This window comes from Schistocerca piceifrons, chromosome 1, assembly GCF_021461385.2.
Source record: "Schistocerca piceifrons isolate TAMUIC-IGC-003096 chromosome 1, iqSchPice1.1, whole genome shotgun sequence".
Classification (NCBI taxonomy): Eukaryota; Metazoa; Arthropoda; class Insecta; order Orthoptera; family Acrididae; genus Schistocerca; species Schistocerca piceifrons.
Genome location: NC_060138.1, coordinates 365,279,820 through 365,292,313, shown reverse-complemented (window position 1 = coordinate 365,292,313; position 12,494 = coordinate 365,279,820). Strand labels below are relative to the sequence as shown.

Sequence of the window (12,494 nt, the reverse complement as noted above, 5' to 3'; positions counted from 1 at the left end):
TGAGCCCCAGAAATCTCACAGTGTCTTTAAAAGTAAGAATAGTGTCCCTCATCCTCAACTCAGGAAAGGTTAAAATCAAACGAGAACAGTTAAAAAGAACACAGACAGACTTCTCGGTGGAAAACTTAAAACCACTCTTCTGCGCCCAGTCATCCAAACATCTAATAGTAAGTTGCAACTGACGCGTTGTTGTTGCAAGGCTTGAAGACGAGCAAAACAAAGAGAAATCATCCACAAACAAGGAACACTGGACAGGACTTTTCACTATGGACGTAATGCTATTAATAGCGATGGCAAAGAGAGTCACACTTAAAACGCTACCCTGAGGGACACCATTCTCCTGCTCAAAGTGATTAGACAGGACGTCACCAATTCGGTATCTAAAATATCGTGGCGAGAGGAAAGACTGAATAAAAAGAGGAAGACAACTACGAAAACCCCATTCGTGAAGCAGCTAAAGGATGATACGCCTCCAAGTGGTATCGTAGGCCTTCTCGATGTCGAAAAATACACCTAGAAGATGATGACGGCGTAGGAAAGCTTGTTGTTTAGCCGCCTCCAGGAGGGAAAGGTTATCGAAGGTGGAACGAAACCTCCTGAACCCACACTGAAAGTGACTAAGGAGTTGCTGGAATTCCAACATCCAGACAAGGCGGCGGTTGACCATCCGCTCCAAGGTCTTCCCCATGCAACTAGTGAGGGCAACACTACGGTAGCTACTTGGGCTCGTGCGGTCTTTCCCAGGTTTTAAAAAAGGAATTAAAACTGCCTCACGCCACGCACCAGGAAAGTGACCCGACGCCCAAATGGCACTAAAAAGTGCGAGGAGGATTTCTTTGTTGCGCATTGTGAGGTGCCATAGCATACTGTAATGGATCCTGTCATGACCAGGGGATGTGTCACGAGCTCCAGACAATGCAGAATCCAGCTCCCACGTAGAAAATTGGCAGTTGTAAACTTCATGAGAGGTGGACTGGAAGTCCAGACTACATCTCTCAGCAACGGCTCTATGGTGCTGGAAACCTGGATCCTGACTGGTTGTTGCAGTAACTGTCGCAAAATACGCTGCCATTGTCTGAGCAATGTCTCGCGGATCCGTGTGGAGAGTGCTGTTATTCATTACAGCAGCCATTGGGCACCTCCCTCCTCTACCAGAAATTCTCCTGATGGTCTCCCACACAATGGAACTTTTGGTGGAACGATTAATGGTGTTCAGGAACTGTTGCCATGACCTCTTCTTGCTCTCACGAATAATGCGGTGACATCTTGCCCTCACCACCCGAAAGGCTGCAAGATTGTCAGCAGTCGGCCGACACTTGAACCAACGCAGAGCTGCACGCCTGGTCCTGATTGCAGAGTGGCATTCGGCACTCCACCAAGGCACAGGTGGCCTCTTCCGGTGGCCTGTGGACTGTGGAATGGATGCTGCAACGGCGTGGTGGACCGTTTTGGTAATATGATCCACCCACACCTCAACATTCGCACAGTGTTCGAATTGAGCCAACTGGCTATAAAGTGTCCAGTCAGCTCCACTGAGCACCCATCGTGGTGGTCTCCTTTCGGGGCCCACACCATCTGGCAGGTGAATCCAGATTGGGAAATGATCACTGCCGTGCAAGTCAGCAACCACTTCCCAGTGAGCACTGGTGGCAAGAGATGGAGATCAAAGCGAGAGATCAATGGCAGAGAACGACCCAGTCGCTGTGCAGAAATGAGTACTCTGTCCTCCATTGAGCAAGTAGGCACAGGATGACAGGAGAAGCCTTTCAATTGCTCTACCCCTGGGGCAGGTAAGTGCAGAGCCCCAAAGCACATTGTAGGCATTAAAATCACCACAAATAATGAATGGCTGGGGGAGCTGTGTAAGAAGGTTGGTGAGGGCCACTTCATCAAGTGCGTCATGTGGGGGCAAGTAAAGTGAACAGACAGTCAATGGATGACGCACGTGCACGGACACAGCGACGGCCTGTAAAGTCGTCGTAAGCGAGAGAGGCGAGGAGTGGTAGTCCGTCCTGACGAAGATACCTATGCCTCCTCTAGCTCTCTCTCCACGCAGGTCGTCCTTTTTGTGGAGTGTATAGCCTCGTAGCTCAGGGGAGTATGAGGGATGGAAATAAGTCTCCAGGAGACAGAGACACAGTGGTCTACCCTGAGAGTAGACGAAGTTCCTCCACATGCGTCCTGAACCCTTGCAAGTTCCACTGAAGTATGGGAGCCACCTATGATGGAGGCAGCACCTTCATCCTGTCTCTCCGACAGGGCGGGGAGACGGCAGCAGGTGGAGTGGCAGGCATGGGGCGAGATGATTTCCTCACAAATACATCGGATTCCATCAACTCTGGGGAAGAGTCAGACGAAGCCTCATGTAAAACAACATCCGCATGGTCAGACGGTTTACCACAGGATTTGGCCTGGTGTTGCTGCTGTACGGGAGCTTTCTGCAGTTTGGTGGGCTTTGGGGGAGCCGATGTGGCAGTGGTAATGGCCGTACTGGGCCTTGGAACCGCCTCAGCTGTTGGAGGCGCCAGGGGCTGGCCCAAGTTCGCCACTGTACCCTTGTCTGCCGTTCGAGTAGGGGCTACCGGCTCTGAAACACTGGCTGCATTGCGAGTGCACTGACAGCTGCAGGTATTAGTACCAATACTCACCACCTCTGTCTGCATTGAGGCATCGGCTTTTGAACCAGGGATGCAAAAGATGTAGCAAATGTGGGAGGTTGCATCGACTTATAGGTCTTCTTGGCCTCACCATATGGGATACGCTGGGTTGTTTTTATTTCCTGGACTTTGCGTTCCTCTAAAAATATTCGGCAGTCCCTACTCCAAACAGGGTGGTTTCCAGAGCAATTGATACATCTGGCTGGAGACGAGCAACCAACTCCTTCATGAGCAGTCACCACAGTTGCCACAAGTCGCTTCGCCTTTACACCCTAAGGTGGTATGCCCAAAACGCTGACATTTAAAACAGCGCATTGGGGACGGGAAATAAGGCCGCACACTAAGGCGAAGGAAGCCAGCTTTAATATGTTCTGGAAGTTTCGTGCTACTGAAGGTCAGAATAAAGGAGTCGGATTTCACGAGATTGCCATCAACCCTCTTCATGACATGTTGGACATCAACGATACTTTCTGGAGCCCACTCACGTTGCAGTTCGTCTTTGGGAATGTCAACTAGATCCCGGCATGTCACAACACTTTTGCTATAATTCAAGGTGCTGTGCAGTTCAGTGTCTATGGCATACTCCCCAAGGCATTTAGCAGCTTGGAGGTTAGTTGCTTGCTGGGAAGTGGAAGTTCCCACGAGCAAGGTCCCATTACACAAACGCTTCACTGATTTTAAGGAGCCACAGATGCCCCCCAAACCCTTTTGTATATAGAAGGGCGAAACCTTCTCAAAACTACCCTCCTTCTGTTTTACAATGAGAAACACGTTCTGATTACCAAAATGCATTCAGTTACTAAAGACTTGACTGGTCAAAGATGTGCTGCAGTCAGGGGGACTGACTGCACGAGCCCTCTTCAGAGACTGGGTGTTAGAACCTTCCAGCGGCCCACCCTTTCCGCTGGGAGGAGGAAAAGAGGATTTCAAAGCATCCATCTCGGTCCCATGAGCAGCTAGGAACTAGAAGTCCACCTAGACAGAGCCCCGCATGCCTAGGTAAGCCTTATACAACTGGGGTGCGCAGGTGCCCCAGAGGTTGCCCGCTTGCAACTGTTCCACCCCAACAGCCATGCATCTTATAGGCGCGCAGCACACCGTAAGATTGAGGTTTACCTTCCTCGCAATCCAGGCGGTCAAGCCAAGATTACCATTCCCCACAGCACACAACATTCCACTGCCGCACCATACGGTGGTCGCTGAAGCATGTCCGGGGGTTACGGTGACAGGAGACTGGCGGCGCTGACCAGTCCCCAGCTCAGGGCCCCGGGGTCGCCAAGCCCGTACTCAGCAAATGAATGCTGAGCCCCTGGGGGCCCAACAGTTGAAGAGGGTCCTAATGTGTAATAGGCAGACATCTATCCAGACCATCACACAGGAATTCCAAACTGCACTAGGATCCACTGCAAGTACTATGACAGTTAGGCAGGAAGTGAGAAAGCTTGGATTTCATGGTCGAGTGTCTGCTCATAAGCCACACATCACGCCGGTAAATACCAAACGACACCTCGCTTGCTGTAAGGAGCATAAACATTGGATGATTGAACAGTGGAAAAACATTGTGTGGCATGATGAATCATGGTACACAATATGACAATCCGATGGCAGGGTGTGGGTATGGTGAATGCCTGGTGAACATCATCTGCCATTGTGTGTAGTGCAAACAGTAAAATTCGGAGTCGGTGGTGTTATGGTGTGGCCTTGTTTTCCATAGAGGGGGCTTGCACCCCTTGTTGTTTTGCATGGCGCTATCACAGCACAGGCCTACACTGATGTTTTAAGCACATTCTTGCTCCCCATCATTGAAGAGCAATTCAGGGATGACGATTGCATCTTTCAACATGATTGGGAACCTGTTCATAATGTACGGCCTGTGGTGGAGTGGTTACACGACATAACATCCCTGTAATGGACTGGCATGCAGAGAGTCCTGACCTGAATCCTATAGAACGCCTTGGGGATGTTTTGGAAAGCCGACTTTGTGCCAGGCCTCACCAACCAACATCGATACCCCTCTTCACAGCAGCGCTCCATGAAGAATGGGCTGCCATTCCCCAAGAAACCTTCCAGCAACTGATTGAACATATGTCTGTGAGAGTGAAAGCTGTCATCAAGGCTAAGGGTGGGCAAACAACAGACTGAATTCCAGCATTACCGGTGGAGGGCACCACGAACCTGTAAGTCATTTTCAGCCAGTTGGCCAGATAGTTTTGATCACATAGTGTATATGTGTCATGTATATAGTCTCTGCAAAAATAAACTACTACTGCTATACTACTACTACTACTACTCAAATTTTCCTTGAAATATGTCACATAGTGTCAAAATAAATTACCAAACATTTAGCTTGCCATCAAAATCTCCAGTTGCCAAATGCCGTTCCCTCAATGAAGATGCTCCAAAACTACCACATTTAAATGGCTTGCTTTTCTCCACCTGTAAGAACATTTTCAATTAAATCATTCTGCATGATTTCTGTATCTATCAACAATGTCCACAAAACAATATAAAGACAGGTAACAGAATTAATACTAAACACATCTTACAGTTAATATAAAAAAGCAGTGATAATTGAGTATTTACCAGGAAAACAGAGACATATAATGTTGTAATGGATGTAGAAAACTGCAAGACAATGAAATGATTTCATTGTAATTCTTACAGATTCAAAGAACAAAAAAGATGAGTTTAAAGTAGGACATCATTAATAGTGACTAAAACTGACTGTGTCTAAACCAGAAGCTGTGTTCTCTGTGTCTAAAATAGTAGCTGGTGTATATGAAAGTGCTTGGCGTACATCAGTGAAGTCAATAACATTTTCAACAAAATACATGACCTCTCTTAAAGATTAAAGATTAGAAATAAGCAGAAACTTGATCCTTCATTAAAGATTGCTTAATGCTCCTTATGAGTCTCAAACATAGCATGTGGGATGTACGAACATAACCCGAATAGAATGAAATCTTCTCAATTACAGTAAACTAAAACCACATCAGTAAAAATCACAAACAAATAAAAGTTTTCTGCGGACCTCTAGTCCCTTCTACAGGAATAAAATATGATTTCAACACAATGAAAAGAATTTTATCAGCTGCTGTATAACTGGTCACATAATTCTGATAATGAGTGAATTCAGTATTGCCCACGTAAAATGATCATGAGCTAATACCTGATTTCAGGTGTACTCTCCAATGCCTTAAAATGTTATTGTAACTAAATGTTTCAGAGGCAGAACATGAAAAAGCATCTCCAAACAAAAAATCTATTTTTCATCTTCCACTGCCGCTAATGCCTATAAGCTGACAACATGTGCCCACCTCACAACTTGACACAATAAATAAATTTTACACAGATAGCAGAAAGGCTTCCATGAATATTATGCTATTACCACTGTTCTTGTATGTGATGAGAAATGGAAAACTGGGCCAAAAGAGATGATATGTTGCAATTATGTACTTTTTTTAGAGGTTAATGCAAGTGAAAATAAGTAACACAACTATTTTCAAATGATGCATAAACCTTAAACCATTTCAGCAGAACCTTATGACTACAATAGCTGAATTTTTAAACTAATTTCACTTGGTACCACAATTTAACATTTATCAATGAAAAACACAAACTGTTGATGTACTGCAGTTAACCAAGTTCATGAACCAGTTTTTGGTTCACAAAGTCATCAGCAGACAAATCATTACCATCACCAAAAAGGGTGGCATACTGGTAAACAACTTTGAAATAGATATTACACAAGGAGTGAGGGGCGCAGAATCAGAATAAAGGTCCTCTTCGGCAGTGTAAATGTACATACTTTAAAATATATAAGCTACACAATAAATGTAAAGGGAACATACTATAAAACACTTAGGCAAAACATTGAAAAAAGCTTTGTATGTGGTAGGCTAGGAAAAATAAAATTATACCACATCTAAATCTAAATTTGTAACTGTTGTAAGTACTACATAAATAGTAGCAGGTTTATATGAAAGTATTGCAGAAATAGTAGTAAGTTTATGTGAGTAAGTATGAAGAATTACACTTACATACAGACAGGATGTCAGTATGGTAAAAAACAGAATATATAGCAATGTAAATTATGTTGCCAATCACAATAGATACACAAAAGACGTCCACAAGAATAACAAAGCTAACAACATGGAAACAAGTATTATGTAGGATGGTGTTATGCAGAAACAAAGTAAAAATTAAATTTGACTGTCTCAACAAATCTGGAAATATATAAGCTAAATAATATTAAAAGTTTTAGTACTTAACAGCCTCTACTCCTTTTGCACAAACCTTTTACTCTGTGACCAAAACTCCCTGAATGCCATCACTGCAATAGAAACTCTTGCCTTTCAACAGCTGGAACAGCATTCCCAGCACCATCTGAGAAGCTGTCGCAGCTACTCCTGTCCTATACCAGGAGTCAACACTCTGTATTGCAGAAGTACCCAGATCATGCTATATTAGTCAGAGGCGACTTCAACCTACCTAGTATAGACTGGGATGTCTATGGATTCAGTACAGGTGGTACAGACAAGCCGTCATGTGAATTACTTTTGAACACATTATCCAAAAACTGTCTTGAGCAGCTAAATCGACAGCCAATGCGTAATGGAAATATTTTAGATCTGGTAGCGACAAACAGACCAGACCTCATCGACGGTGTCATTGTTGAGACAGGGATTAGTGATCATGATGTTGTCATTACGACTATGATTACGAAAGTTAAAAAGTCAGTCAAGAAGGCTAGGAGGGTATTCTTACTAGAAAGAGCAGATAACCAGTTGTTAGCATCTCACATAGTAAATGAATCAACTTCATCTACTTCTGGTGCGATGGACGTGGAAGAATTATGGGCAAATTTTAAACACATTGTAAATCACGCATTGGAGAAGTATGTACCGAAAAAGTGGGTTATGGACAGAAAAGACTCACCGTGGTTCAACAGTGCGATTCGGAGAATGCTCAGGAAGCAAAGACAGTTGCACTCGTGGTACAAGAAAGATCGGGAGAATGAGGACTGGCAAAAGTTAGTAGAGATTCGTGCTGCTGTAAAAAGAGCGATGCGCGAAGCATACAACCACTACCACCGTCATACCTTAGCAAAAGATCTTGTTGAAAACCCGAGGAAATCCAGGTCTTACGTAAAATCAGTAAGTGGGTCAAAGGCTTCCATCCAGTCACTCACTGATCAGTCTGGCCTGGCAATGGAAGACAGCAAAATGAAAGCTGAAATTTTAAATTTAGCATTTGAGAAATCTTTCACGTAGGAGGATCGTACAAACGTACCGCTGTTTGAGTCTTGTACAGATTCCCGTATGGAAGACATAGTGATAGACATCCCTGGGGTTGTGAAGCAGCTGAATGGGTTGAAAATAAATAAATCGCCAGGTCCTGATGGGATTCCAATTCGGTTTTACAGAGAGTATTCTACTGTATTGGCTCCCTACTTAGCTTGCATTTATCGCGACTCTCTTGCCCAACGTAAAGTCCCGAGCGACCGGAAAAAAGCGCAAGTGACGCCTGTATATAAGAAGGGTAGAAGGACGGATCCTCAAAATTACAGACCAATATCCTTAACATCGGTTTGTTGCAGGATTCTCGAACATATTCTCAGTTCGAATATAATGAATTTCCTTGAGGCAGAGAAGTTGCTGTCCATGCATCAGCACAGCTTTAGAAAGCATCGCTCCTACGAAACGCAACTCGTCCTTTTTTCACATGATATCTTGCGGACCATGGATGAAGAGTATCAGACGGATGCCATATTCCTTGACTTCCGGAAAGTGTTTGACTCTGTGCCCCACTGCAGACTCCTAACTAAGGTATAACCATATTGGATTGGTTCCCAAATATGTGAGTGGCTTGAAGACATCTTAAGTTATAGAACCCAGTACGTTGTCCTCGATGGCGAGTGTTCATCGGAGGTGAGAGTATCATCTGGAGTGCCCCAGGGAAGTGTGGTAGGTCCGCTGTTGTTTTCTATCTACATAAATGATCTTTTGGATAGGGTGGATAGCAATGTGCGGCTGTTTGCTGATGATGCTGTGGTGTACGGGAAGATGTCATCGTTGAGTGACTGTAGGAGGATACAAGATGACTTGGACAGGATTTGTGATTGGTGTAAAGAATGGCAGCTAACTCTAAATATAGATAAATGTAAATTAATGCAGATGAATAGGAATAAGAGTCCCGTAATGTTTGAATACTCCATTAGTAGTGTAGCACTTGACACAGTCACACCGATTAAATTTTTGGACTTAACATTGCAGAGCGATATTAAGTGTGACAAGCATGTAATGGCAGTTGTGGGGAAGGTGGATAGTCACCTTCGGTTCATTGGTAGAATTTTGGGAAGATTTGGTTCATCTGTAAAGGAGAACACTTATAAAATACTAATACGACCTATTCTTGAGTACTGCTCGAGCATTTGGGATCCCTATCAGGTCAGATTGAGGGAGGACATGAAGCAATTCAGAGGCGGGCTGCTAGATTTGTTACTGGTAGGTTTAATCATCACACGAGTGTTACGGAAATGCTTCAGGAACTCGGGTGGGAGTCTCTAGAGGAAAGGTGTTCTTTTCGTGAATCGCTACTGAGTAAATTTAGAGAACCAGCATTTAAGGCTGACTGCAGTCCAATTTTACTGCCGCCAACTTATATTTCACGGAAAGACCACAAAGATAAGATAAGAGAGATTAGGGCTTGTACAGAGACATATAGGCAGTCATTTTTCCCTCGTTCTGTTTGGGAGTGGAACAGGGAGAGAAGATGCTAGTTGTGGTACGAGGTACCCTCCGCCACGCGCCGCATGGTGGATTGCGGTGTACGTATGTAGATGTAGATGGAATTACCTACAACCTACAGCCAAGAAAAAGCCTACTGCTCAAATCCAACCTCCCCTCCCATCAAATCCTCATAACTCCCCAACTCATAACTTGCTCACTTATTCCACCTTCCACATCCCTCAAAACTTCCTCCACTCTCGATGGAACACTGCTCCTGAACACTCATCCCGAAGCATTACTGTCAACCTTTCTGCCAAAATTCTGACCCCTGCAGAAGTCTCAATACTTTCTAATTTGCAATGGAAACATTTATTCACCATGCCCCCCACTGACAACAGCCTGCCAAAAGCTCAAATTGTTTAAAACAGTTCCAACCTTTCTCCAATCGTGATTCTCTTCCCCTTCCATCCAACCATCCAACATTAATTTTTCAAGAATTCTTCACTTATAATCTGGCCTCACCTTCCTTGCCTAAGTCTCGCCACAGTGAGCCCAAACCACTCCTAAGGAACACACAGCTATCTGTAACCTGAAAACCAATCCAAACCTTATCATCCTAGCTGCATGCAAAGGCTCCAGCACAGTGGTCACAAATCATAGTGATTATGTAGGACGGTCTCCGCCAACTTTCCGACACCATACAACCACGAACACAACGCAGAAACAGAACATGACTTCCAGCAGCTTAGGTACATCGCACAACCTGACACACCATTCCATCTCACTCCTCAAACCAGCAACTCTCCAAACCCTACCTTTTTCCTACTCCTGAAACTCCACAAACTCAAACCCACAAGTCTCCCAACTGTTCCTCCCATTGTTACTTGGTACAATGTTCTCACAGAATGAATGTCTGCCGTTATTGGTCTACACCTCAAAATTATTGTTTGTAACCTCCAATCCTACATTCAAGGTATTGCTCACTTCTTCAACACCTCTCCACAGATCTTGTCCCATTACCACCAGATTCTTTTTGTTAGTCACTGTCGATGTGATGTCTTTGTACACTAACATTTGCCACGCCCATGGCTTTGTGGCCATGGGACATTACCTTTCCCAACATCTTCCTATACCAAACACATGATCTCTTTGATAATCCTCCTAGTCAACCACATACTGGCTCACAATTACTTGACTTTTAAAGAAAAAAATCTATAAACAAATCCATGTTACTGCAATGGGTACTCGCATGGCATCATCCTATGCCAATTTATTTATGGACCATGTGGACAAATACTTCCTATTCGCTCAACAACTAAAACCCTTTGTTTGGTTCAGATTCATTGATGATCCTGTCATGATCTGGACACATGACACTCCAACATCACATCAATATTTACTCCCAAGTCCACTTCAACCAGCCCTCCTCAGCTGAACAAGCAAAACTTCCTAGATATTGATCTCCATTTCTCAGATGGGTCCATAAATATTTCTGTTCATATCAAGCACACTGACCACAAACAGTACATCCACTTTGATAGCTTTCACCCCTTGCATTTCCAAAAGTCTCTTCCTTGTAGCTTTGCCACCTGTGGTCAAGAAACCTGTAGTGGAAAGCACGAATTGTTGAAATATATCGATAGCCTTATTGGAGCCTTTATAGGTTGACAATATGCTACCCAGTTCATCCATAAACAAATCTCCCATCCCAAGTTCTCGTCTGACACCAGAAACATGTGAACCAGCCACTGGCCAGCAGTCCTCTGATCACCCAGTGTCACCCTGGCCTTGAAAAGCTCAACTGCATCCTTCACCAGGGCTTCAACTATCTCTCAGTGTGCCCTAAGAAGAGGGATATTCTACCTACATCACTAAAGAGTTCTACTGCCGTCCTAACCTGCAGAATATCCCTGTCCCAATACTGTTCCCAGTGCTGCACCCCATGGGTGGGAAAAAAAATAAAATAAAATAAAAAAATAAAGAGGGATATTCTACCCACATCACACAAAGCAGAGTTATACCACCAACCCAATCTACAAAATATCCCTGTCCATCTCTGTCCAATAGTACTTCCAGCGGTGTACCCCATGGGTCATTCCCCTGTGATTGGCCCATGTGCAAAATCTGTCCCGTATACCCACCACCACCACCACCGCCACCGCCACCTAGCACAGACCAGTCACAAGCATTTCCTCATGTTATATATCAGACATGCTGTAATTACTGCAAAGCATTCTAAGTGGACATGACAAGCAACCAACTGTCTACTCGCATGATTGGTCAGTCACCACTAAACTGCGCCAAACATGCTGCAGACTACAACACAAATGACTTCATAGCCGAGCGCTATGCAGGCCATTTAGATACTCTCTTCCAGCACAAGTTTCTCTGAACTAAGCAAGTGTGGATTCTCTCTCCAGAATATCAGGTGCTCTTGCAATCTTCCTGGCCTAAATCTCTGCTAACCTGTTTCCCACTGTCCCATCATATCCTTTCCTTTCTCTCTCCTACCCACACCACTCTTTCCCCTTCCAGATTGTGTACTGCCTTTCCGACAAATCTTCCTCCCTTCTATGTGGTCTCTCTCTCTATCTTGTCCCCTTTTCATCTTCACCTTCCTCTTCTTTTTTCCTTCCTTCCCTCCCTCCCTTCCTCACTCCCCCTCTCTATGCTCTACCCTCTTAACTTCTTCCATACTGTTATGCAGCCACTGAGTCATCTGTCAAAAGACCTGCCTCACTATATCCAACTATTCTCTCCTTGCTTTGTGCATCATTGTTACGTCCTCCCACCTTCATCTGCCCAGGCAACTGCTTTCAGTAATTGATAATCAATAATCAGCCTTGCCATGGCTGCACGAGATAACATTTGGGTATCAGTGTGTGTGTGTGTGTGTGTGTGTGTGTGTGTGTGTGTTTCTATTTTTATTAGAAAAAAGTAAGGGCTCAAAAGCTGGTGTAAATACTGTTTTCTGTTACATGTGCCTATGCTCCAAGCTCCATGTGCTATAGGTGAGTGGTTGTCTCTCCCTGATTTTATGCATTGTTCCATGCAGGAACTTCCGTTATTGTTATTTAATATCAGAATAGAAACCCATTCCTGACAT

General features: G+C 44.4%; 1 protein-coding gene across 2 annotated transcripts in view; it reads right to left on the bottom strand.

Annotated features, from left to right (window-relative positions):
- LOC124785846 (dynein axonemal assembly factor 10) overlaps positions 1-12,494 on the bottom strand; it is a 190,936-nt gene that overhangs the window by 168,939 nt on the left and 9,503 nt on the right. For both annotated transcript variants that reach the window (XR_007015963.1, XM_047254215.1), the window contains exon 2: positions 4,993-5,093. Coding sequence is in view for 1 of the 2 variants with exons in the window: in XM_047254215.1 (XP_047110171.1) it covers positions 4,993-5,093 (101 nt within the window). In the remaining variant the exon portion in view is untranslated. The remainder of the gene's footprint in view (positions 1-4,992; positions 5,094-12,494) is intronic.